The 25,328-nt window shown below is 40.9% G+C and overlaps 1 protein-coding gene across 9 annotated transcripts in view; it reads left to right on the top strand.

Moving 5' to 3' along the window:
* The window catches only part of ppfia1 (PTPRF interacting protein alpha 1), an 89,847-nt gene that overhangs the window by 49,441 nt on the left and 15,078 nt on the right, over positions 1-25,328 (top strand). For 8 of the 9 annotated variants that reach the window (XM_061975185.1, XM_061975186.1, XM_061975189.1 and 5 more), the window contains exons 12-19: positions 10,603-10,665; positions 10,772-10,851; positions 11,880-12,030; positions 14,061-14,284; positions 14,369-14,600; positions 21,195-21,224; positions 24,524-24,648; positions 24,774-24,946. In XM_061975185.1, the coding sequence (XP_061831169.1) occupies positions 10,603-10,665; positions 10,772-10,851; positions 11,880-12,030; positions 14,061-14,284; positions 14,369-14,600; positions 21,195-21,224; positions 24,524-24,648; positions 24,774-24,946 (1,078 nt within the window). The remainder of the gene's footprint in view (positions 1-10,602; positions 10,666-10,771; positions 10,852-11,879; positions 12,031-14,060; positions 14,285-14,368; positions 14,601-21,194; positions 21,225-24,523; positions 24,649-24,773; positions 24,947-25,328) is intronic. The other variant, XM_061975190.1, reaches the window with a different exon arrangement.

The following is a 25,328-nucleotide window of genomic DNA, read 5'->3' on the forward strand; positions in this document are numbered from 1 at the left end:
AAAATATTTTATTAGATTATGTAGTTATGGAAAGAATGTCTGCTGAATCAAAACAACTGACAGAATTCCGATGTCTTTGGGCACCGCTAATTAATTTCCTGACCTGACTCCCATGGGGGCCGGGGCTGGGGCTCTGTCCCGGGGGTCTTGCTCCGTGGGTGGGGGGTCCTGGGTGCCGGGGGGGGCGTGTGCCGCGGGGTCGGGTGGGGCTGGGGTGTGTTCCCTGGTTCCGGCCTGGCGGGCCGATCCATGAGTTGTCTGGCGGCCGGGGGTGAATGAGGGTGCCTGGGCGGGGTTTGGGGTGGGGCTGTGGGCGGCCGCCTTGGGTTGGGTGGGGGGCTGTCCCTCTCGTGGGTGGTTGGGCGGGGGTTGCGCCCGGGGGGATGGGGTCTTGCCGCTGTCGGGCGGGGGTCGGCTTGTGCCCCTCTGGCCCCGGGTGTCCGTGGGCTTCCTCCTTCCCCTGGGGCGCGGGGCGGGGTCTGCCCGGGGTCGCCCTGCGCTGCGGCTGTGCGGGCCCGCTTGGTGCCGGGTTGGGGGGGCTGCTTTCCTCCCTTGTTGGGGCCCCGGCGGTGCTGCCCGACTGCCCTGCGGGAATCCCCCTCCTGTGTTTTGCTCCCCCCTTATTTATTTATTTATTTATTTTATTTATTTTTATTTATTTTATATATTTTTTTATTTAATTATCTATTTAATACATTTAATTTATTCTGTTAAATTATATATGTGTATATATGGGTGCGTTTGTGTGTACGTTTGTACAGGTAAAAGCCAGTAAATTAGAATATTTTGAAAAACTTGATTTATTTCAGTAATTGCATTCAAAAGGTGTAACTTGTGCATTATATTTATTCATTGCACACAGACTGATGCATTCAAATGTTTATTTCATTTAATTTTGATGATTTGAAGTGGCAACAAATGAAAATCCAAAATTCCGTATGTCACAAAATTAGAATATTACTTAAGGCTAATACAAAAAAGGGATTTTTAGAAATGTTGGCCAACTGAAAAGTATGAAAATGAAAAATATGAGCATGTACAATACTCAATACTTGGTTGGAGCTCCTTTTGCCTCAATTACTGCGTTAATGCGGCGTGGCATGGAGTCGATGAGTTTCTGGCACTGCTCAGGTGTTATGAGAGCCCAGGTTGCTCTGATAGTGGCCTTCAACTCTTCTGCGTTTTTGGGTCTGGCATTCTGCATCTTCCTTTTCACAATACCCCACAGATTTTCTATGGGGCTAAGGTCAGGGGAGTTGGCGGGCCAATTTAGAACAGAAATACCATGGTCCGTAAACCAGGCACGGGTAGATTTTGCGCTGTGTGCAGGCGCCAAGTCCTGTTGGAACTTGAAATCTCCATCTCCATAGAGCAGGTCAGCAGCAGGAAGCTTGAAGTGCTCTAAAACTTGCTGGTAGACGGCTGCGTTGACCCTGGATCTCAGGAAACAGAGTGGACCGACACCAGCAGATGACATGGCACCCCAAACCATCACTGATGGTGGAAACTTTACACTAGACTTCAGGCAACGTGGATCCTGTGCCTCTCCTGTCTTCCTCCAGACTCTGGGACCTCGATTTCCAAAGGAAATGCAAAATTTGCATGGTTGGGTGATGGTTTGGGGTGCCATGTCATCTGCTGGTGTCGGTCCACTCTGTTTCCTGAGATCCAGGGTCAACGCAGCCGTCTACCAGCAAGTTTTAGAGCACTTCATGCTTCCTGCTGCTGACCTGCTCTATGGAGATGGAGATTTCAAGTTCCAACAGGACTTGGCGCCTGCACACAGCGCAAAATCTACCCGTGCCTGGTTTACGGACTATGGTATTTCTGTTCTAAATTGGCCCGCCAACTCCCCTGACCTTAGCCCCATAGAAAATCTGTGGGGTATTGTGAAAAGGAAGATGCAGAATGCCAGACCCAAAAACGCAGAAGAGTTGAAGGCCACTATCAGAGCAACCTGGGCTCTCATAACACCTGAGCAGTGCCAGAAACTCATCGACTCCATGCCACGCCGCATTAACGCAGTAATTGAGTCAAAAGGAGCTCCAACCAAGTATTGAGTATTGTACATGCTCATATTTTTCATTTTCATACTTTTCAGTTGGCCAACATTTCTAAAAATCCCTTTTTTGTATTAGCCTTAAGTAATATTCTAATTTTGTGACACACGGAATTTTGGATTTTCATTTGTTGCCACTTCAAATCATCAAAATTAAATGAAATAAACATTTGAATGCATCAGTCTGTGTGCAATGAATAAATATAATGTACAAGTTACACCTTTTGAATGCAATTACTGAAATAAATCAAGTTTTTCAAAATATTCAAATTTACTGGCTTTTACCTGTATATATGTATGGTGAAATCTGTGTGTATGTATGTAGGTACATATGTATGTGTCGCTGCCCCGGTCTGCATTGCTGATCGCGGCACCGCGTCTGCAGAGGTGCCGTGGCATGCCGGCTGTGGGCGCGGGGCTGGGCCCTTTAGGCTTTCTGCCGGATGGGGTGGGTGGTGGGCGGGGGGGCCTGGACGTGCGGGAAGGGCTGCGGGGTTTGGTGGCGCTGGGCACTGATGGCGACCAGGACTATTGTTTATTTTTATTTATTTTATTTTATTTAAAGGGTTTATTTTTATTTATTTATTTTTTTGTGTATGTACAAACCCCATTTCCATATGAGTTGGTAAATTGTGTTAGATGTAAATATAAACGAATACAATGATTTGCAAATTATTTTCAACCCATATTCAGTTGAATATGCTACAAAGACAAGATATTTGATGTTCAAACTCATAAACTTTTTTTTTTTTTTGCAAATAATAATTAACTTAAAATTTCATGGCTGCAACACGTGCCAAAGTAGTTGGGAAAGGGCATGTTCACCACTGTGTACATGGCCTTTCCTTTTAACAACACTCAGTAAACGTTTGGGAACTGAGGCGACACATTTTTTAAGCTTCTCAGGTGGAATTCTTTCCTATTATTGCTTACAGCACAGCTTAAGTTGTTCAACAGTCCGGGGGTCTCCGTTGTGGTATTTTAGTCTTCATAATGCGCCACACATTTCCAATGGGAGACAGGTCTGGACTACAGGCAGGCCAGTCTGGTACCCGCACTCTTACTATGAAGCCACGTTGATGTAACACGTGGCTTGGCATTGTCTTGCTGAAATAAGCAGGGTAGCGTTGCTTGGATGGCAACATATGTTGCTCAAAACCTGTATGTACCTTTCAGCATTAATGGCGCCTTCACAGATGTGTAAGTTACCCATGTCTTGGGCACTAATACACCCCCATACCATCACAGATATTGGCTTTTCAACTTTGCGCCTATAACAATCCGGATGGTTCTTTTCCTCTTTGGTCCAGAGGAAACGACGTCCACAGTTTCCAAAAACAATTTGAAATGTGGACTCGTCAGACCACAGAACACTTTTTCACTTTGTATCAGTCCATCTTAGATGACCTCAGGCCCAGCGAAGCCGACGGCGTTTCTGGGTGTTGTTGATAAACGGTTTTCGCCTTGCATAGGAGAGTTTTAACTTGCACTTACAGATGTAGCGACCAACTGTAGTTACTGACAGTGGGTTTCTGAAGTGTTCCTGAGCCCATGTGGTGATATCCTTTACACACTGATGTCACTTGTTGATGCAGTACAGCCTGAGGGATAGAAGGTCACGGTCTTAGCTGCTTACGTGCGGTGATTTCTCCAGATTCTCTGAACCCTTTGATGATATTACGGACCGTAGATGGTGAAATCCCTAAAGTCCTTGCAATAGCTGGTTGAGAAAGGTTTTTCTTAAACTGTTCAACAATTTGCTCATGCATTTGTTGACAAATTGGTGATCCTCGCCCCATCCTTGTTTTTGAATGACTGAGCATTTCATGGAATCTACTTTTATACCCAATCATGGCACCCACCTGTTCCCAATTTGCCTGTTCACCTGTGGGATGTTCCAAATAAGTGTTTGATGAGCATTCCTCAACTTTATCAGTATTTATTGCCACCTTTCCCAACTTCTTTGTCACGTGTTGCTGGCATCAAATTCTAAAGTTCGGTCAAGCTTAGTCTTGGCTCAGGGAGTACGACGTCCCTGCCATGCAGAGTCCCGCCGGTGCCTTGATGGAAGGAGAGATGAAGAGAGTGAGACCACAGGCTCACAGATGGTGCAGGGGCGAGTACCTGTAAAGGTGAGCCAGTTGCGATACCCTTATCGTATTTTGCATAATGATTATTTGCAAAACAAAAAATGTTTATCAGTTTGAACATCAAATATGTTGTCTTTGTAGCATATTCAACTGAATACGGGTTGAAAATGATTTGCAAATCATTGTATTCCGTTTATATTTACATCCAACACAATTTCCCAACTCATATGGAAACGGGGTTTGTATGTGTATGTGTATATGTGTGCATATGTATATGTATGTAAGTGTATTAATGTGTATATATGTGTGTGTATATATGTGTGTGTGTGAGTGTGTGTGTGTGTGTATGCGTATATGCATGCATTAGTATATGTGTGTATGTGTATGTATATGTATATAGATATATATATGTATGTGTTAGAGATGCGCGGTTTGCGGACACAACCGCGGAGTCCGCGGATTATCCGCGGATCGGGCGGATGAAATTAAAAAAAATAAGATTTTATCCGCTCGCGGGTCGGGTCGGGCGGATTAATTAGATTTTTTTTTTGTTTTGTTTTTTTTTTTTTTTTTTTTTGCGGGTGGCAGTTAAACCAATTGGGAAATATATATACATAGTTAAATGTTGTTACCCACATACGAAAAACGAGCAGGCACCTGCTGCATATGCCACAACAGAAGAAAAAAAAAGAAAAGAGATGGATACTTTTACGGAGCGGAGAAGGGACGCCTCGCCGGGGTCCGGGACCGAGGCCCCTTCCCCCGAGAGGGCCCCACCGGGAGCCGTAGCTGAGGCGATCCGCGAGAAGGGCCCGACGCACGTCCAGGGTCACTACCGCGCCCACCGCACCGACACCCCGCCTCGTCCGCTTTCGCCGCGGCCGGCGTCACGCGCAGCAGGTAAGCAGCTTACCTGCCCGCCACCCCCGTGGCCGGGGGCTCGTAACATGGGTCACTCCGCGCGCTCCGCCCGCGCAGCTTACCTGCTTGCCACCCCTGTTGCCGGGGGCGCGTAACAGGGGTCACTCCACGCGCAGTGCGCTCACGAAAGGGGTGGGGCTCACCCTGGTTGATATAGAGAGCAGGACGGTGGCCATGGAATTTCATTTAAGGTTTGTGATAAACCATCAAACTCATTCGTTAAAAGGACTCTATAGTAATATAAAGCAAAATTTTCTGGACATTATCATGCAAGAAAAGTTTATTTTTGGGATCGCGATCACCGCGTAATGATTTTTAAAGGTTGCATTACATTATTAACTGTCCCATGTGATCAGCCAGTGCGATTGGAAGTCCATGCTCAATTATTGCCTACGTAAATAAAACTTTGGCATTTATCACATCCAAAGAATCTGTTTGGGCGACGAAAAACGTTGAAAGTTTTCCACTTGTATCGCTAGCAACGGCATTAGACTTGTGTTTTTTTGTCCCAACGTGGTCTTTTACATCGCTAATTCCTCCGTGTCCGATCGAAAAATTTTGTCTGCACAAGGTGCAATTCGCGTAGTTTTCACCCTTTTTTTTTTTTTTTTATTAATATTAGATATATAACAACGGGCGGATGGCGGGCGGATGCAGTTCTGACCAAACGTTACATCGGGTGGATGGCGGATGGATGACGACTTTCTGACGCGGTTGCGGATGAGATAAATTGCCTATCCGCGCATCTCTAGTATGTGTGTATGTATGTGTATATTTTATGTGTAGGTGTGTGTATGGGTGTGGATGTACGGTGGCTCGATTGGCCTGGCTGTGGATGAGTTGGGGTTGCTGTGGTGCTACCAGCGGTTGGCATCGCTGTGTTGGGTTGGAGTGGTTGGGGGACTGTGGCTGGTATCTGTGCGCTTGGGTTGTGGAGGCTGGCTGGCCGGCTGGTTTGGGGGCTGACGTGCGGACGGGCTGCATTGGCTTCTTCCCCCGTTGGGGGGCTCCATCTCCTGGCCGGGACTCGTATGGGCACGTTGCTGTGTGGATGGCCGGGATGCTGTGTTTGCATTAGGCATGGGGGCTGTGCAGTTTTTCTGCGTTTGGTTGCTGGTATGGGCTCTGCAGGGTTGGGTTGGGGCGGGCGGGGGGTGGACTGACTCCTCCTACTTATAGCACACACAGTCACACATATAAGACTTTGGGGGATTGTCCTGCGGGGAGGCATATGGCGGGGGGATGAGGATGCCTCCTATGGGGCGCCAGTCCTCCTGTCTTGTCCCCTGCTCGTCCATCCCTCAATCTTAGCTGCATATTAGACACTTAGGATTTGGGGGGGCTTGGCTTGGTTGGGACCCACCATGACCTTGATGTCCCCCAATTTTAATCGCATTATTAGTTCCCACAAGCATACATATCTCACTCACGCTACAGTGCACACATCAATAGGGACTGGAGGTCGGCTGTAACAGCTGACCTCCTAATTTTAACTACACAGTAGACACTCTGGGGGCCTTGTACACATGCATAGGGGGGTTGGGGTTTGGCGCACCCCTCATTGCCTCGTCGGCCGGCGCGGATTGCGGGGACTGCGGTCTGGTGGCCTGCCAGGTTTTTTATTCATTTATTATTATTATTATTATTATTATTATTATTATTTACTTATTTAATTTATTTATTTTAATTATTTTTTAAATCTTATTAATTATTTGTGTGTGGCGTCGCGTGGGTCTCACTTCATGTTGGGTGGGTCCGTGCCCGTGTGGCTTGACCTTGCGCTGTGGGGTCTTTGTTAGTGACTTGATGTGGTGGCGGCGCGGCCCCCATGTCTGGTCTGGATGCTGTGTCTCGGTTGTTTGGGCGGTGGTGTGTTTGTGCAGGTTTGGGTTGGGGTGGTGGGGTCTTTTGGTGGGGTGGGGTGTTGGTGTCTCTTGTTTGTATGTTGGCATTTGGGCTGACTGGCGGGCTGGCGCTGGCTGGTCTCCGTGATCCTGTTGGCGTGTGGTTGCCGGTCGCAATTTTTTTTTGATCGCTTTGATTTGATTGGGTGGTGTTGGCTGTCGGGGGTATTGCAGCTGCTGTTTCTGCTGCCGTTTGTTTGTGGTGTGGGCGCCCGTGGCTGCTGGGTCTGGTGCTGGCTGTCTGGGGGTTTTGCAGCTGCTGTTTCTGCTGCCGTTTGTTTGTGGTGTGGGCGCCCGTGGCTGCTGGGTCTGGTGCAGGTGGCTGATGTTGTGACTGGTGGCAGCGCGCGCGCGTGGTGGTTGTCGGGGCTGACGAACTGTGTATATTATATGTATGTATATGTGTGTGTATATGTGTATGTATGTATGTATGTGTATATATGTGTATGTATGCATATGTATATATGTGTATGTGTACATGTATATGTGTATGTATATTTCTGGGGGTAGGCTCCGGACTGCGTGTCTGGAGCTCCTGGGTCCCACCGGCCATCACTTCCGGGTGCCCGTCTTGGTTGGGGCCTGCTGGGTCTAGTCCCTGCGTCTATTGTGGTAGCTTGGTGCTGCAAGGTATTCCGAGGTGCTGCAAGTCGGCCAGTTGCTGGGGTAGTGACCTTGTGTGTCAGCATGTCTGTGATCTTCTTTTAATTCTTTTTTTTATTTATTTATTTAATATATTTTATTAATATTATTTTTTTATTTTCCCCTCCCTCAGGGTAGGAACACGGCAGGGCGGTTGCTGGTTGTTCTATCTCCATCTTTGGGGTCCCTGTGGGTGGGGTGGGTGGTTCCCGTGGCCCCGTGCTGAGTGGTCGTGCGGCGGCCGACTTGGGTGGGGTGGCCGGGGATGGCCTCGCCGGGCTCTCCGGGGGTGGGGGGTGGGCTCGTGGGGGCCCGGTTGCCGTTGGGGCGGGGGCGGTCTTCCCGTCCGGTTGCGGGGAGTCTCTGGGCCCCCCGGGCGGGGCGTCCCGCTTTTCTGCCCGTGTGGGGTGTGGTCTCTCGCTGGCTTGGGGTCTGGCTGTCCCCTGCTTTTCTCGTTCCTTGTCCTCTGCCCGGTGCGTCTGTCTGTGGCCTGCTGCTGACCCTTGTGGGCGGCGCGGTGGGCCGGGCTCTGGGGTTCCTGTCGCTGGCCGGCTTGGCTGTGTGGGGGCGGTGGTCCCTGGTTCCCTGGGCACCACACCTACTGTTTGTGGGTTGGGCTCTCGGGGAGGCTGGGACCGTACTCAGGCTCCCACGCACTCTGGGAGTCAAATATATTGTACATACAAATTCACATATACTCACATACATACATACATAGGTACCTACGCTCCCACATACATACTCAATGTTCGTACATCCACACGCACATTCATTATACAAACATACACATACACATTCTGTACATGTACATTCACTGTACAAACATACATATACACATACTGTACATATACATTCACTGTACAAACACATATACACATTCTGTACATATACAAGTACATATACATACATACACTCATGCACATAATCACGTTTCATCAAACATATATTAACGTTGTTGCCCAAGGGTAAACTGGGTATAACACATGGCACACTGACAAAGCCTAACCTATTGTTACTATAACAATCTACAAGGTTAATGTAGGTTGCTTCTCTTTCTTCCCCTCCATTTTTCTGCATTCTTTCGTATCTCAAGTTATCATTACTTATATGTATTGTTGCATTTGAACAACTGTATTGTTGATAATAAAGGTAAAGTATTGGTATTGTTCATTATCAATAGCGCTATTTCTATTGGTATTTGTATTGCTCCATTTGTAGTGTAATAATGCTCATTGTCATTTCTGTATTATTTTTTTATTTTTGCTAACTGCTTATTTGCTATCACTTTTACCATCATATTTGTACATGTCGTATTTGTTGATGTTGCTCTATTGTTGTTGTTGTTTTTGTCTCTCTGTCTAATCCCCCTCTTGTCCCCACAATTTCCCCCTCTGTCTTCTTTTTTTTCTCTTTCTATCCCCTCCTGCGCCGGCCCGGCTGCACCAAATGATAATATAAATACATTTAATAAAGTCGAATACAAATAAGGCAACGAGAAGTATCCTACACTTCTCTTTTGTAAAGTAAATCTGAACAGCCGATATGGGCATCTACATCAACTACCGGTATATGATTTGCCTGAGAAGCTGGACAGGACAAAAAAAAACACATCAGCGAGAATAAAAATGGTTTGCAAATATATATATATATATACTGTGTGTATATATATATATATATATACCGTATTTTTCGGAGTACCGGTATAAGTCGCACCAGAGTATAAGTCGCACCTGCCGAAAATGCATAATAAAGAAGGAAAAAAACATATGTAAGTCACACTGGAATATAAGTCACATTTTTTGGGGAAATTTATTTGATAAAACCCAACACCAAGAATAGACATTTGAAAGGCAATTTAAAATAAATAAAGAATAGTGAACAACAGGCTGAATAAGTGTACGTTATATGACGCATAAATAACCAACTGAGAACGTGCCTGGTATGTTAACGTAACATATTATGGTAAGAGTCATTCAAATAACTATAACATATAGAACATGCTGTACGTTTACCAAACAATCTGTCACTCCTAATCACTAAATCCCATGAAATCTTATACGTCTAGTCTCTTACGTGAATGAGCTAAATAATATTATTTGATATTTTACGGTAATGTGTTAATAATTTCACACATAAGTCGCTCTTGAGTATAAGTTATATTTGTACATGTCGTGAAAAAAACTGCGACTTATAGTCCTAAAAATACGGTATATATATATATATATATATATTCTTTACCCTTGAATGTACAGCCTGCCAATACCTAACCCTAATTAAAATCAATGCCTTTTTGCAATAAACCTGGTTGTTACTTTTCAAAATATTAAACCGTTTTTTCATATTCCAGGTATACCTCATAAAACATGTTTGTGATATGAGGCCATTTGTATGACAGTTTTTGTATCACTACCCACTCTTCCACAAGTGTCATTCCTATGGAATCTTCTATAAGGGGGTGGGGACAATAGTCTGGGTCCTCTACATCTGAGATGTCAGATTCTGAGTCAATGCCTCCGATGGGCTCTTCATCCCATTTGTCGTGCAAGGTCCACAGGGATCCTAGCTGGCCTCCTAGCAGCCATGTTACTTTAAATCAAAAAATAAAAACATTATAAAGGACAATGTTTGAAATGCACAGAAAACTATAAATCATATAAAAAACTAGCTCATATAACATAAGCCTACTTTTGAGTTAGCTAGGTCAGGTACAAAATGTGCGTGCTTGTAGTTACTGTTAGCCAACACAATACTGTGTTACCTACCTAAATACAATACTGTTAGCTAACAACAGAGTTCGCTAATCTGATCACACATTTAACACATTTGATCACACATAATCTGTTAATGAAACATAAATGGAGATAATACTTACATGCATGTTGCTGTGTAAAAATGAACTTCTTGTGGTAAGACTGGTGACATCAGATGTGTAAGTGCACATTGTGTGACTCTGTGTTCTACTACTACTGTTTCTGTTAATCCTCAGAATGGCCTCATAAGGGAACTGGACCACACCAAGAAGCTGATCGAGGAGTCTCACCATGAAAAGGTGAAAATGAGTCCTGTTAAACTTACAAGTTGCCCATGCATTTGGAATTATCTCTGGTAATACATTAGGCAGAGTTTATTTTTCTTAAAATCCCATTAAATTGTAGGAGCAACTCTTGATCCAGATTGAAACAATGAGGGCAGAGAATGAGCAAGGAAGGAGCAGGAGCAACTCTTTATTACACGGGTAAGTTGCTTTGTGTTGTCGCTATTGCTGACTATTTGTATCTTTAATTTTTACTAGGGATGTCCGATAATGTTTTTTTATATATCGGTATCAACCGATACCGATATATACTGTCGTGGAATTAACACATTATTATGCCTAATTTGGACAACCACGTATGGTGAAGATAAGGTCCTTTTTAAAAATGTTTATAATAATAATAATAATAAATTAAAAACATTTTCTTGAATAAAAAGAAAGTAACACAATATAAAAACAGTTACATAGAAACTAGTAATTAATGAAAATGAGTAAAATTAACTGTTAAAGGTTAGTACTATTAGTGGACCAGCAGCACGCACAATCATGTGTGCTTACGAACTGTATCCCTTGCAGATTGTATTGATATATATAATGTAGGAACCAGAATATTAATAACAGAAAGAAACAACCCTTTTGTGTGAATGAGCGTAAATGGGGGAGGGAGGTTTTTTGGGTTGGTGCACTGTAAGTGTATCTTGTGTTTTTTATGTTGATTTAATAAAAATATATATATTTTTTTTAAAACGATACCGATAATAAAAAAACGATACCGATAATTTCCGATATTACATTTTAAAGCATTTATTGGCCGATAATATTGGCACGCCGATATTATAGGACATCTCTAATTTTTACTCTTCTTTTCTGTCTTTGTCAAAGACACTAATACTGGAAGCCCCCTGGCCTAACGTCCCAATACGTCATTTTGTATATTGCTGTCCAAATATATATTGAGAAATTATGTATTTAAAGGGGAACTGCACTTTTTTAAAATTTTGCCTTTTGTTCACAATCATTATGAAAAACATAAATACATCCGTTGTCATGTCTTTCATAATGATTGTGAACCCATCCATCCATCCATTTTCCACTGCCATATACTAGCTGTACTAGGGTGGAAGGTGGGGTACAATAGGCAAAATTCCCCCCAAAAAAGTGCAGTTCCCCTTTAAATAAGCTAATCTTTTTATTTTTACTGCTCAATTTTGTTTGGCATGTTTTTGTAGACGATCACAGCTGGGAAGCACACCAGACTTCAGGTACCCAGTGTCTGCTTCCTCTATGATGGACAGCAACTCAGACCACTATGGTAGTGCTCTTGTTTTGAGGCGGCCCCAAAAAGGACGAGTGGCAGCACTTCGGGACGAGCCATCCAAGGTGAGTGGTCCTATTTTGGCTTTCCACTAACTATTAAATGCAGAAACAAAAGATGAACATATAATTTTACCCTAATTAGCTTAGCTAATCTCATACATGAAAAGTCTCCTTTTTTGTGACTTATGCTTAACATTGTTAACACAAGCAGTTCAACTTTTACAAACATGTTTAACATCTGCAACTGAAAAGTCTTTAAAGATGAGTTTTGTGATCACCTTTGGAGTATTTTTACTGGTTATAGATAATGGTTAATGACCAATTAATGATTTGATCAATTAATGAACTTTTGTCATGTTTTTGTATTATTTAACTATGTGTGGTCTAGTCAATTGAGTTATTTTGAAAATTGTCTGTGTTTTTCTGTTTGCTTCCATCTTGGATATCAGCGCCATGTAAGTCACCATAATGAAAGGACAAAGTGACTTCTATTTGTCTGTGTTTTATTAATAACTAACTTTTTGGTCTGTAATTTATTGATAAATCAATTAATACTACTGTCAATAAAATGCAACTATTTTAATCCCAATTAGGCGTCTGTTTAAACATCTCACCACATTCCAGCTGAATAGCATCTTGTTTTACAAGGACACACGAGTGTTAATCGTGTTTTTATTAAGTTGAACTTTGACAGCCTTGTTTGTGATCCCTTTAACTAAGTAGTGTTTCCCGCATATTTAAAGACACATCTTATTAGTTCTTAACTTTTACCTGTTACATTATATTGTATTACTACAACAATGTAACACAGGCTGCACTTTTTACACCCCTGGTTTATTTACCGTATTTTTCGGAGTATAAGTCGCACCGGAGTATAAGTCGCACCAGCCGAAAATGCATAATAAAGAAGGAAAAAAACATATAAGTCGCACTGGAGTATAAGTTGCATTTTTTGGGGGAAATTTATTTGATAAAACCCAACACCAAGAATAGACATTTGAAAGGCAATTTAAAATAAATAAAGAATAGTGAACAACAGGCTGAATAAGTGTACGTTATATGACGCATAAATAACCAACTGAGAACGTGCCTGGTATGTCAACATAACATATTATGGTAAGAGTTATTCAAATAACTATAACATATAGAACATGCAATACGTTTACCAAACAATCTGTCACTCCTAATCGCTAAATCCCATGAAATCGTATACGTCTAGTCTCTTACGTGAATGAGCTAAATAATATTATTTGATATTTTACGGTAATGTGTTCATAATTTCACACATAAGTCGCTCCTGAGTATAAGTCGCACCCCGGCCAAACTATGAAAAAAACTGCGACTTATAGTCCGAAAAATACGGTACATAAATTAATCTGCCCTCTCTGAATGTTGGAATTTGAATTGACAGCTAAGTAAACAGTTCTTTTAAAGTAAAAATTTTAAAAACTTCCAACTTCAAGTTGTTTTCTGATAGTTTCCGCAATGACGTTACTGTAAAACTCAGAACGCAAAATAAAGTATATTAATATCCACATGAAGTGCTCATACAGGTAGGAATTAAGGTAATCAACAATACAGCTTGGTATAAACTGAAAAATAGTCATGCAACCACCATGCAGGTTCCTATGCTGCTAACACATAGCATGGGCTAAAAAATGTTATAGCCCATTGACAGGCTAACAAAAATTTGCATTGCAAGTGTTTTAATGTTTATCAAATTAAATTTTAACAGAACAAAATTGACATAAAGCAGCAAAGAGAAAGTCGAATATTCGAAAATGAATATTGACCGATAACTTTTATGCTACCTGGCCAGTCTGATGCACTCTGTGTGAGTGCGTGCTGACTAGCTACAGAATCCTGTTGCTCAAACGTCAAACTCTTGATTTAAAAAATAACGTCGTCAATGTATGCGGAACATGATTTCCAGGAGATGGCTTCACATATGCCACCTGAAAGGTGAAGTGTTACTATACCTGTATCGCACAGTTTTCAAAAACATTTATTTTTATGTATGGAAAACACTGAAGTATCCAACTTCTGAATCTCCCCAGCTAGTCTTGTTACAAATGTGTTTGTGTTTGATTCAGGTGCAGACACTTAATGAGCAGGAGTGGGAGCGTGTGCAGCAGGCCAATGTGCTTGCTAATGTGGCCCAGGCATTTGAGAGTGACATGGATGCTTCTGACCTAGAAGAGGATAGAGAGACTATCTTCAGCTCAGTTGACCTTCTGTCCCCCGGTGGTCAGGCCGATGCACAGACTCTAGCTCTAATGCTACAGGAGCAGCTTGATGCTATCAATAATGAAATTAGGTAGCAAAGTTACTAAGGCAGAAATAACAATTGTCTTGTTTCATATTGTAATCTACACACACATTATTCCATGTATGTTGTCAGAATGATTCAAGAGGAGAAGGAAAACACAGCCATCCGAGCTGAGGAAATCGAGTGTAGGGTGGGCAGCAACGAGAGCCTTGGAGGACGTTTTCGTTCCATGAGCTCCATACCACCTTCACTCTGTGCAGGCTCTTCAATTGGCAGCTCTCCTCCAGGTTCTGGCCACTCAACCCCAAGGCGTATTCCTTGCAGCCCCAACAGAGAATTAGACCGGATGGGTGTCATGACCCTGGTAAGACTATATCTACTGAGATGTTTTTCCAACATTTAACTCGGAAATCAGCATATTATTAAAGGGCTACATGTATTAAAGGGGCGGTTTGCAACTTGCGCAAAGTGAAACACTTTAAACCAAAAAATATACCAAGAACACCACCGGCTAGCAGCTTATGTTACCATTAGTGGTTTGACAGAACATATATATTTTTTAAATGTCGTTAATTTTTTTATAGTAACTAGTTATATATATTAAAAATTGCTTGTCGGTCAAAATAATTTGTCTGGCGTTCAGGCTTGTCACTTACCGCTGTCTGGTCCACATGTACACGCAGGAAGCACGTCCACGCACACACAAACAGTACAGGAGAAGCAACTAACAGTTTGCAGTCATATTGTTGTTACAGGAGGCTATACATTTAATGATAGCTGACATTAGTAGCTAAACTTTGCTGAATTGCTATCATTAGCTGACCACACACGGTATGTTAATTTTCTTATTTACAAAAATGATATATTTTGTTTCATTTAGGTTGATTAATAGTTTATTAGCATCAAACCGTTGCTTTGGAGTTAAGAGTTCACTCTACGGTTTCTGCCAAAGGTGCATCATTAAAGTATTGAGCAGAAGCTGTGAATACTAAAATACATGTGATTTCTTAGTTATTTATATTTTTATAAATTTGCAAAAAAAAAACGATTACACATTGTCATTGTGGGGTATTGTGTGTTGAATTTTAAGGACAAAAATTAATTTGTTCCATCTTGGAAAAAAGCTGTAACATAACAAAATGTGTAAAAAGTGGACACGCTGTGAATACTTTTCGTATGCACTGTAAATACGCGCCTAATATCATTGCTACTTTAAATGACTATCTTCTTCACAGTCCAAATTAAGACCAATACGGATAGTTTCAAGCTAACATATCGGTCCGGTGGTTGCACCGCTAATAGCACATGTGCACTCAACACAGTCCAAATTGTGAGTATGCAGCGATGGACTACCACCCTCAATTACCACCATCTTGTCTATGTAATTCAAAGGGAGGGACTAACTCGAGTAGTTGCAATTCACAATTAAAAATAAGAGTGAAAAGGAACATTACAGATATTGCAAATGTTATTTACAGTAAGTGCATAAGGACAGCGATCGGTTCAAGACAACACGTTATTTTCTAAATTTGAGCCCTTAGGAAGTCAATATGCAGATTACATCATAGTCATATTGTGACTCATAGTCAAGTGTGGCCCTCCTCAATATACGGTAATGATAGAAGAACACTGATGTTTGTCTTTATATTGTCAGCATTTTTTGGTTAATAGCTGGGTTGCATATGACGTCACATCCGTTTTTCTTGTTTGCGGCTAAATTCACACGAAGGTCAAGTAGCTTGAGCGAAGCATTAAAACAAGTGAGAGTGAGTGTAGAGTTTGAACAAAAAATGCCGTATTGCTGTTCTGTTCTTGGGTGTTCCAGTCATTCAAATAGAGACATTGGAAAGAGCTTTCATAGAGTCCCAAAATAAGTGGTTCTTAAAGTTAATAAAGTCAAGAAAAAAACGAAAGTGAGTCGAAAGAAATGGCTTTTAAAAATATTACTTTCATCATCTTGTGGAATACAATCGGACCGCTTGTGTCTGCAGTCTGAACATTTCATTTGTTTGAGAGGCTTTCTGTGATGCAATGGAGTTCATTCTGTACTATATTAGTAGTTTTTGAGAGCAGAACTAAACGTAAAAAAAGGACAACAGATCGCATTACTTTGTGTTCTTTTGTGGTTGCTATGCCTAAATATAATGACAAAGACCTGGTTGTACAAATAAACTAACGTCTTGTTAAGTCCTAGTAATAAATATTATATATTATTATTATTGTTGGTTCAATACACCGTATCTTCATTGTGGATTTTCATAACAGAAACTAAAAGCTTATGATGTTGTTGTGCAGGAAAGCCAAATGCTTTATTGGACACGGTTGACCGCATTATAGCGTCTTTGGTGCTATTCGTTAGCATCAAGAAAATATCCTTAATAGTATTAATAAATTAAATAAATACAAATTTCTCATAGACTCAACAGCATTTACTAAACCTTGATATCGCTAGCAAACATTACTGAACAACAGGGACATTTATAGCTAAATAATGAGACTTAAATATGAACTTCACACCATAAAAACAAACCGCAGACACAAATTGTAGATGACAGACTACGGTAATTTTTGTAGCAGGAAATCAATTGCAAATAAACATATCCTTTTTCTCATTAGCGTCACGATCACAGCAGCACGGCACTCGTTTAGTCAATCAAATACGTTACTTAGCAATGCACAAATAAGCCCGATTTTGTCTTTCACCAATTATTTTTTAATTTGTGGACCCCTCCAGATGTGAAGTGATGATGTGCCTTCAATATTTTCTTCTCTAAATACCGTGAGTGTCAAATGAAGTGAGGTGTTAGTGGGCAGTATACTCTTGGTGATGATAGATGGTTTAAATCTTTAAAAAATATATTTTTCTTAAGAGTGTAAAAATCCATTGCATCCCATCCCATTTTAAATATTTTTTCCATGATTCGCTTATATATTTGCCTCTATACCTTTCAAAATACGCCCAAATCTGCACTGGTACATGTACATAAACAGTCGCCTGGAAGTGCCCAGATGTGCCTCTAAGTCATGTGATTGCAACCAAGCTATAGTATTACAAACCCCATTTCCATATGAGTTGGGAAATTGTGTTAGATGTAAATATAAACGGAATACAATGATTTGCAAATAATTTTCAAGCCATATTCAGTTGAATATGCTACAAAGACAACATATTTGATGTTCAAACTGATAAACTTTTTTTTTTTTTTTTTTTTCTTTACAAATAATCATTAACTTTAGAATTTGATGCCAGCAACACGTGACAAAGAAGTTGGGAAAGGTGGCAATAAATACTGATAAAGTTGAGGAATGCTCATCAAACACTTATTTGGAACATCCCACAGGTGTGCAGGCTAATTGGGAACAGGTGGGTGCCATGATTGGGTATAAAAACAGCTTCCCAAAAAATGCTCAGTCTTTCACAAGAAAGGATGGGGCGAGGTACACTTCTTTGTCCACAACTGCGTGAGCAAATAGTCAAACAGTTTAAGAACAACATTTCTCAAAGTGCAATTGCAAGAAATTTAGAGATTTCAACATCTACGGTCCATAATATCATCAAAAGGTTCAGAGAATCTGGAGAAATCACTCCACGTAAGGGGCATGGCCGGAAACCAACATTGAATGACCGTGACCTTCGATCCCTCAGACGGCACTGTATCAAAAACCGACATCAGTCTCTAAAGGATATTACCACATGGGCTCAGGAACACTTCAGAAAACCATTGTCACTAAATACAGTTTGTCGCTACATCTGTAAGTGCAAGTTAAAGCTCTACTATGCAAAGCGAAAGCTATTTATCAACAACATCCAGAAACGCCGCCCGCTTGTCTGGGCCCGAGATCATCTAAGATGGACTCATGCAAAGTGGAAAAGTGTTCTGTGGTCTGACGAGTCCACATTTCAAATTGTTTTTGGAAATATTCGACATCGTGTCATCCGGACCAAAGGGGAAGCGAACCATCCAGACTGTTATCGACGCAATGTTCAAAAGCCAGCATCTGTGATGGTATGGAGGTGCATTAGTGCCTAAGGCATGGGTAACTTACACATCTGTGAAGGCACCATTAATGCTGAAAGGTACATACAGGTTTTGGAACACCATATGCTGCCATCAATGTGCTGTCTTTTTTATGGACGCCCCTGCTTATTTCAGCAAGACAATGCCAGCCACATTCAGCATGTGTTACAACAGCGTGGCTTCGTAAAAAAACAGTGCGGGTACTTTCCTGGCCCGCCTGCAGACCAGACCTGTCTCCCATCGAAAATGTCTGGCGCATTATGAAGCGTAAGATACGACAGCAGAGACCCCGGACTGATGAACGACTGAAGCTCTACATAAAACAAGAATGGGAAAGAATTCCACTTTCAAAGCTTCAACAATTAGTTTCCTAAGTTATCAATCGTTTATTGAGTGTTGTTAAAAGAAAAGGTGATGTAACACAGTGGTGAACATGCCCTTTCCCAACTACTTTGGCACGTGTTGCAGCCATGAAATTCTAAGTTAATTATTATTTGCAAAAAAAAATAAAGTTTATGAGTTTGAACATCAAATATCTTGTCTTTGTAGTGCATTCAATTGAATATGGGTTGAAAAGGATTTGCAAATCATTGTATTCTGTTTATATTTACATCTAACACAATTTCCCAACTCATATGGAAACGCGGTTTGTAATTCTAGCGGTCTTTTCATTTCTCAGTTATGTAAGTGTGTATAACCATGTCTACATTTGACTACACCCAACCTGTAGCATTATTGCAATGACCCTACATCACACAGCGCTCCCTCTCCCAGCAGACAGTAACTTGCCTGCCTTTTGGAGCAACTGGCTTCACTCCGTCTTCGCAAGTTTATAGCTATGTACCTTATTTTCAAGTACCGGAATATTTCTTCACATTTCTCTACCATTCTCTGACAGGTGCTGTCTGGCTATAGTTTGTTTGGTCTAATGCCTAGCTTTTCAACTGTGTGTCAGCCCTAATGTTCAATTGCATTGATTTTCTAGTTTAGTCTTGGCAGTCAATTCTTATATAAATTTGTTAACTGCAATAGTCAATAAGACCTTGTACTAATTACCATTTGCTTCCTCTTTGTTTTTTTAAAGAATAAAAATTATATTTTGTAAATAGTCGACTTACAAGCACTTTTCTCTCAAATATTCTTTCTAAAGCGCTTTACTTCCTAAAATACCTTTGTGCACGCATCATTCCAACAATGATAAAAGCATGCTGTCATGGATGCAATTAGAGCCATTGATTTAGAAACTGACCCAGCATCAGAAACATCCAGAAATCTTCCACCTTACCTATCTACTAAGTAGGGATGTTACAATTACCTGTGTTAATGATAAATTGCGGTAAACTCCTGACGGTTAGTTTAACTGTTTCAATTAGAATTATCCTGAAACCTCGATTGACATCAATAATTTAATTTCCTGTTGAAGCACACTAGAGCGCTAACTGCTAGCTCTCTAAAATGCTAGCAGGAATACAAGACAGGGAAGACACATTGGTTTTCCCATCACAAACACCATACCACAATCCAAACGCATTGCTGTTTGAGCAACTACTGGTAAGCTATTCAATACTGCACATCGAAACTACAGGCCAGACAGTGTGGTAGCTGTGACAAGGCTTACACAGACATCTGACGTGTCTACAACAGGAAGGGAACCTGCGTGAGATCATTGTTATAAAGAAACCCTCTAAAAGTTTTACAAATTAAAGTGTTATATAAACCTATTTAAACTCTCAAGTAATAATAATAGTATGGCTCCTAAGAAATCAGACAAATGTTTCTTCTGCCAAAATAATTATATGATTTGTCTGTTTATTTATTTCAAAACATTCAAATTTATTAACATATTTCAGTGTGTATATTAGTACTTTTTGAACTAATTCAACTATATAGTTAGTGACAATAATAGCCATGAGGTTTTTATTCACCATAACCATGATGTGAAATGTTCTTGGTGTTACAGCCCAAAGCTACGATCCTTACCAATAATTTCCCGAGGTACTGTTAAGTACTTAAGTAGTTTTTTGAAAAAATTACATTTTCGGTGCTAAAATACCTACGATTGTAGTTTCCCTATAAATGTGATCTGCTGTAGTTATTAGTAAATTAAGTTGCCCCAAATTCCTTTATCCAAAAAGACATTACACTTTGTTCGATTGGATTACTAAATTGCTCACAACTCAATTTTCTTTTCCTGCTTGCTCTTTATCTATTCCTCTTAATTTACTATTTTATTCCATGCTTTGACCTCACAATGTCAGTTGTGACAGATACAAGATGAATGCTTTAGGATTTAATTACAAAACAAAAAACAAACTACCATATGTGGTATTCTGATCGTTTATTTGCTTGGCTAATGCCAGGCCTCTGCTGAATGCAGAAGAGGGAATGACCTCCCCCCTCATCCGCATATCAAGGCGCACAATGGAAAATATGACAAACTACTCAAAAGTGTTACTCGGCCTTTTCTGTGTGCAACATCACAAAAAGTTTTCCGTCCATGGTAATACTCTTAATTTTTTTTTAAGATTTTGAGTTTCATTCCGCCATAAAATTTACTTTTATTCAAAAGGTGTTTTGTATCTGTCAGTTGGACCACTAGAAACAAATACATTTTGACGATTAGTTTGTTTGCTTGGCTGCACCTATTCAACATTGGGAAGACTTTGTTGAGTTTCCAGCTTGGTTATTTGCGGTGTCCTATCCTTCATTAACTTGTTCTTTGTGGGTGAAGTATCCAAGAGTGATGAATCTTTGCCAGTAGCAATAACGTGGGGTTCTCTATTTTGCATGTGTTTGGTCGTCAACAACTTACATGCCTGAATACTCCGTTTCCACTCTTGTTTGCGCATCGCTGGGTTGCTTTGCTGCACTGTCGTGCTTTTCGCTAACTGCATTTCTTCTCTCTCTTTTTTTTTCTTTTTTTTTTTACCATGCTTCAGCCTAGTGACCTGCGCAAGCACCGCAGGAAGGTAAATTAGACACCTGCATCACTGGTTACTCCCTGCCATCATTACTTTCCCTCCCCTTATGCCCTAAATATTGACCTCTCTGTGCAAACCATTCAATGTTCAGCTTTATTTTCTGGTATTTTTCAATGATGTGAAATACATTTATAATACATTTATTTTATAATGATGGTAATATAGTATTTTATAATAGTCATATGAAGTACATTTTTCCATCAAAGGGAACCTATTATACTAATTTTTGGCCCTTTAATAGATATTTGGACTCTTATAGAGCAGTACACATTGAACGTTTTTTTTAGATCTTTGTATTTAAATATTGAATTTACGAACTTAATTGGTTCTTAAACAGAGTTCGTAAATCAAAAATGTTTGAAACAAATTTCTCCATAAAAAACTATGTAAATATGAATAATGCTGCTGTCATTTATGCGCTGCTCTGCCAACCGCAAACACACATAGAAGTCAGGTCCCTTTGGTGTCTTCACAAAATCACAAAAATCCATAATTTTAACAACGATATTGCTACAATAATAAACTTTAAAAAAAAAAAAGTAAAATCCACATATATTAACATGGGCAAAGGTCTGACAAGGAAGGAGCAGACAGAGGGGGAGAAAGGCGGAGGCGATGGGCAGTGTGGGATTGTGCTCTTGGAAGAGGTGCTGCTGAAAGAGAGGTAGTCTTCTCCTCCGCTGTGATATAAGTCTGCTTTGGCATATTTTTCCTGAAAAATCCGGTCTCATCACAATTAAAACTCACTGTGGTACGAAGCTTGCTTAATCAATTCTTCAATACTCCAGAGTGCCAGTATTTCTGCATTCCTTTTTTTTTTTTTTTTTAACTCACAGTGAATCCCTCCTCCTTTCCACGGTGGTCTGTTGTCTTTTTGGGATTTACAGTTAGAAAAATTGACAAAAACCTGTCGAAAGGTGAAAAACACAGAACAGGCACATGCTGAAATGACTACTAATGTACTGTGCAGCAAGTGACATGGAGGGCTCCACTTTTGAAAAAATGCTGTGCCCTGCAAGCTGGACACAAAATTAATGAAGCATTTGTACACGAAGACATGGTTCGCACACAGAGACATAATTGGCTCGATCTAAAAGTTTGTAAATTGACAAGTTTGCAAATAGATAAGGTTCGTAAATTGAGCTTCCACTGTACATCTGCATTGTGAAAACGGTGTGCGTAATTAATGCTAACCCATCGGCCCTCTTCCCTATACGCCTCCCGCCAAGCCCACTTTATTATGATTGGTCATACGACTGATGATATTTGAAGTGCTAGCCAGAACTGCCGAGCTGCACATTCTCATTTTGCCGGTGCAGTACTTTAAAGGGTGTTGAAAGTAAACATCAACTGTTTTAAATGTCGCCTGGAGCCATTGCTCAAGGTGCTAACACTGTTATTGTTGAGAGCAGAGACAACGCAGCGCAGAGCAATGTAACTAAAGCAGAGTGGTCAAAGAGGCAGGAAAGGAGCATTTACATGGGCATGCTCTTATAATTAGCTCCGTCATGCATTGACGACAATGCAACCTACCATATAAAAAAAATGGTAAGACAGCCTGCGAGAGATCCAAAACTGCTTGCAAAGTCTCACTTGCAAACAGAGTAACCTTAGTATGTGACGCTTTGGCATCGAGTATCTGACTTTGTAACAGTATTTACTGTATAGGTCAAAAAATAGGAAATGTATAATAGGTTCCCTTAAAAGGTTATATGTTCTTGTAATTATCTGCCTTGAGTTTGCAGCTGTGAATTGCGCGAAAATAGCAGAGAAGTTAATACCACCCATTTTGACACTTCTTTTTTTTTTTTTATATACTATTATATAATATTATTTACTAGTTATACAAGGACCCATACATTCTTTGAAAAATTAAATGACTAGGGTTAGAGAGATTGATATAGGTTATAGTTATTGTTAATTACTAAACAGTCTTTTTAAAGGCCTACTGAAATGCAATTTTCTTATTTAAACGGGGATAGCAGGTCCATTCTATGTGTCATACTTGATCATTTCGCAATATTGCCATATTTTTGCTGAAAGGATTTAGTAGAGAACATCGACGATAAAGTTTGCAACTTTTGGTCGCTGATAAAAAAGCCTTGCCTGTACCGGAAGTAGCAGACGATATGCGCGTGACGTCACAGGTTGTGGAGCTCCTCACATCTGCACATTGTTTACAACATGGCCACCAGCAGCAAGAGCGATTCGGACCGAGAAAGCGACGATTTCCCCATTAATTTGAGCGAGGATGAAAGATTCGTGGATGAGGAAAGTGAGAGTGAAGGACTAGAGGGCAGTGGGAGCGATTCAGATAGGGAAGATGCTGTGAGAGGCGGGTGGGACCTGATATTCAGCTGGGAATGACTAAAACAGTAAATAAACACAAGACATGTATATACTCTTACTAGCCACAACACAACCAGGCTTATATTTAATATGCCACAAATTAATTCCGCATAACAAACACCTCCCCCCTCTCGTCCATATAACCCGCCAATACAACTCAAACACCTGCACAACACACTCAATCCCACAGCCCAAAGTACCGTTCACCTCCCCAAAGTTCATACAGCACATATATTTCCCCAAAGTCCCCAAAGTTACGTACGTGACATGCACATAGCGGCACGCACGTACGGGCAAGCGATCAAATGTTTGGAAGCCACAGCTGCATGCGTACTCAAGGTACCGCGTCTGCGCATCCAACTCAAAGTCCTCCTGTTAAGAGTCTCTGTTGTCCCAGTTCTCCACAGGCCAATGGTAAAACTTGACTGTCATCTTCCGGGAATGTAAACAATGAAACACCGGCTGTGTTTGTGTTGCTGCAGTCGGCCGCAATACACCGCTTCCCACCTACAGCTTTCTTCTTTGCTGTCTCCATTGTTCATTGAACAAATTTCAAAAGATTCACCAACACAGATGTCCAGAATACTGTGGAATTTTGCGATGAAAACAGACGACTTAATAGCTTGCCACCATGCTGTCCCAAAATGTCCTCTACAATCCATGACGTCACGCACAGGCCTCATCATACCGAGACATTTTCAGCAGGATATTTCGCGCAAAATTTAAAATTGCACTTAAGTAAGCTAACCCAGCCGTATTGGCATGTGTTGCAATGTCAAGATTTCATCATTGATATATAAACTATCAGACTGCGTGGTCGGTAGTAGTGGGTTTCAGTAGGCCTTTAGCAACCTTTATGCAAATGTATTTGTTTCATCTGTGGTCTTAGCAGTGACTTATTACTCCTGGATCTAATTAATTTATTCTCTTGTATGTAGTCTGCGCAGGATGACAAAGCCACTATCCAATGTGAGACTTCACCACCTACCACTCCACGCTCCATGCGCCTTAATAGGGAAGCAGGGCATGCTGCCAGCAATGAGGACATAAGAGACATCAGAGGGTAGGCGTTACTGAAGATTATTGTTTTAAAAGCTAGATATATGAATGATTTGGAACTTAATTGCTGAATGTTTGGTGTTTTGCTTTCATTACTCCCTTTTTACTTAGTTTTTACTTTGTTCATAGTTTGATTGGCTTACAAGATGGCCAAGGTAGTAATCCCAGCAGCAGCAACAGTAGTCAGGACTCTCTCAACAAAGCAGCCAAGAAGAAGAGCATTAAGTCTTCTATTGGACGCCTATTTGGGAAGAAGGAGAAGGGCCGGCCTAGCATTCCTGGAAAGGACTCTCCCAGCCAAGGTGAGCTGGTGTAGTGTGGACATTTCTCCAAAATGGATTCTTTGGTTTATATCAAAGTTTTGTTTTATTTTATTATTGAGACTTTTGCGCTGAAATCAAGAGTCATCTGAACTGACTTTCTTTGCCCATTGGCCAATCTTTAGTTGTAAATTTTAGATACATTAGAATGACAATCCATTTAGTAGTCGCTGTAAAAATGAAGCCAACTAAAACAAGAAACAAAATTACCACAAGGACTGTATTCAATGTGTTTATGGTGATGATGAAAAACCAGGGTTATACAATGTACCTATCGTATTCATCCACCTTTGTATGTTTTGTTTCTTTATCACAGCACAGAAAAAGTTATGTTACACTTATTTTGTTATCTATATTGACTGAA

Source organism: Nerophis lumbriciformis, linkage group LG15 (genome assembly GCF_033978685.3).
Source record: "Nerophis lumbriciformis linkage group LG15, RoL_Nlum_v2.1, whole genome shotgun sequence".
In the NCBI taxonomy this organism is placed as follows: Eukaryota; Metazoa; Chordata; class Actinopteri; order Syngnathiformes; family Syngnathidae; genus Nerophis; species Nerophis lumbriciformis.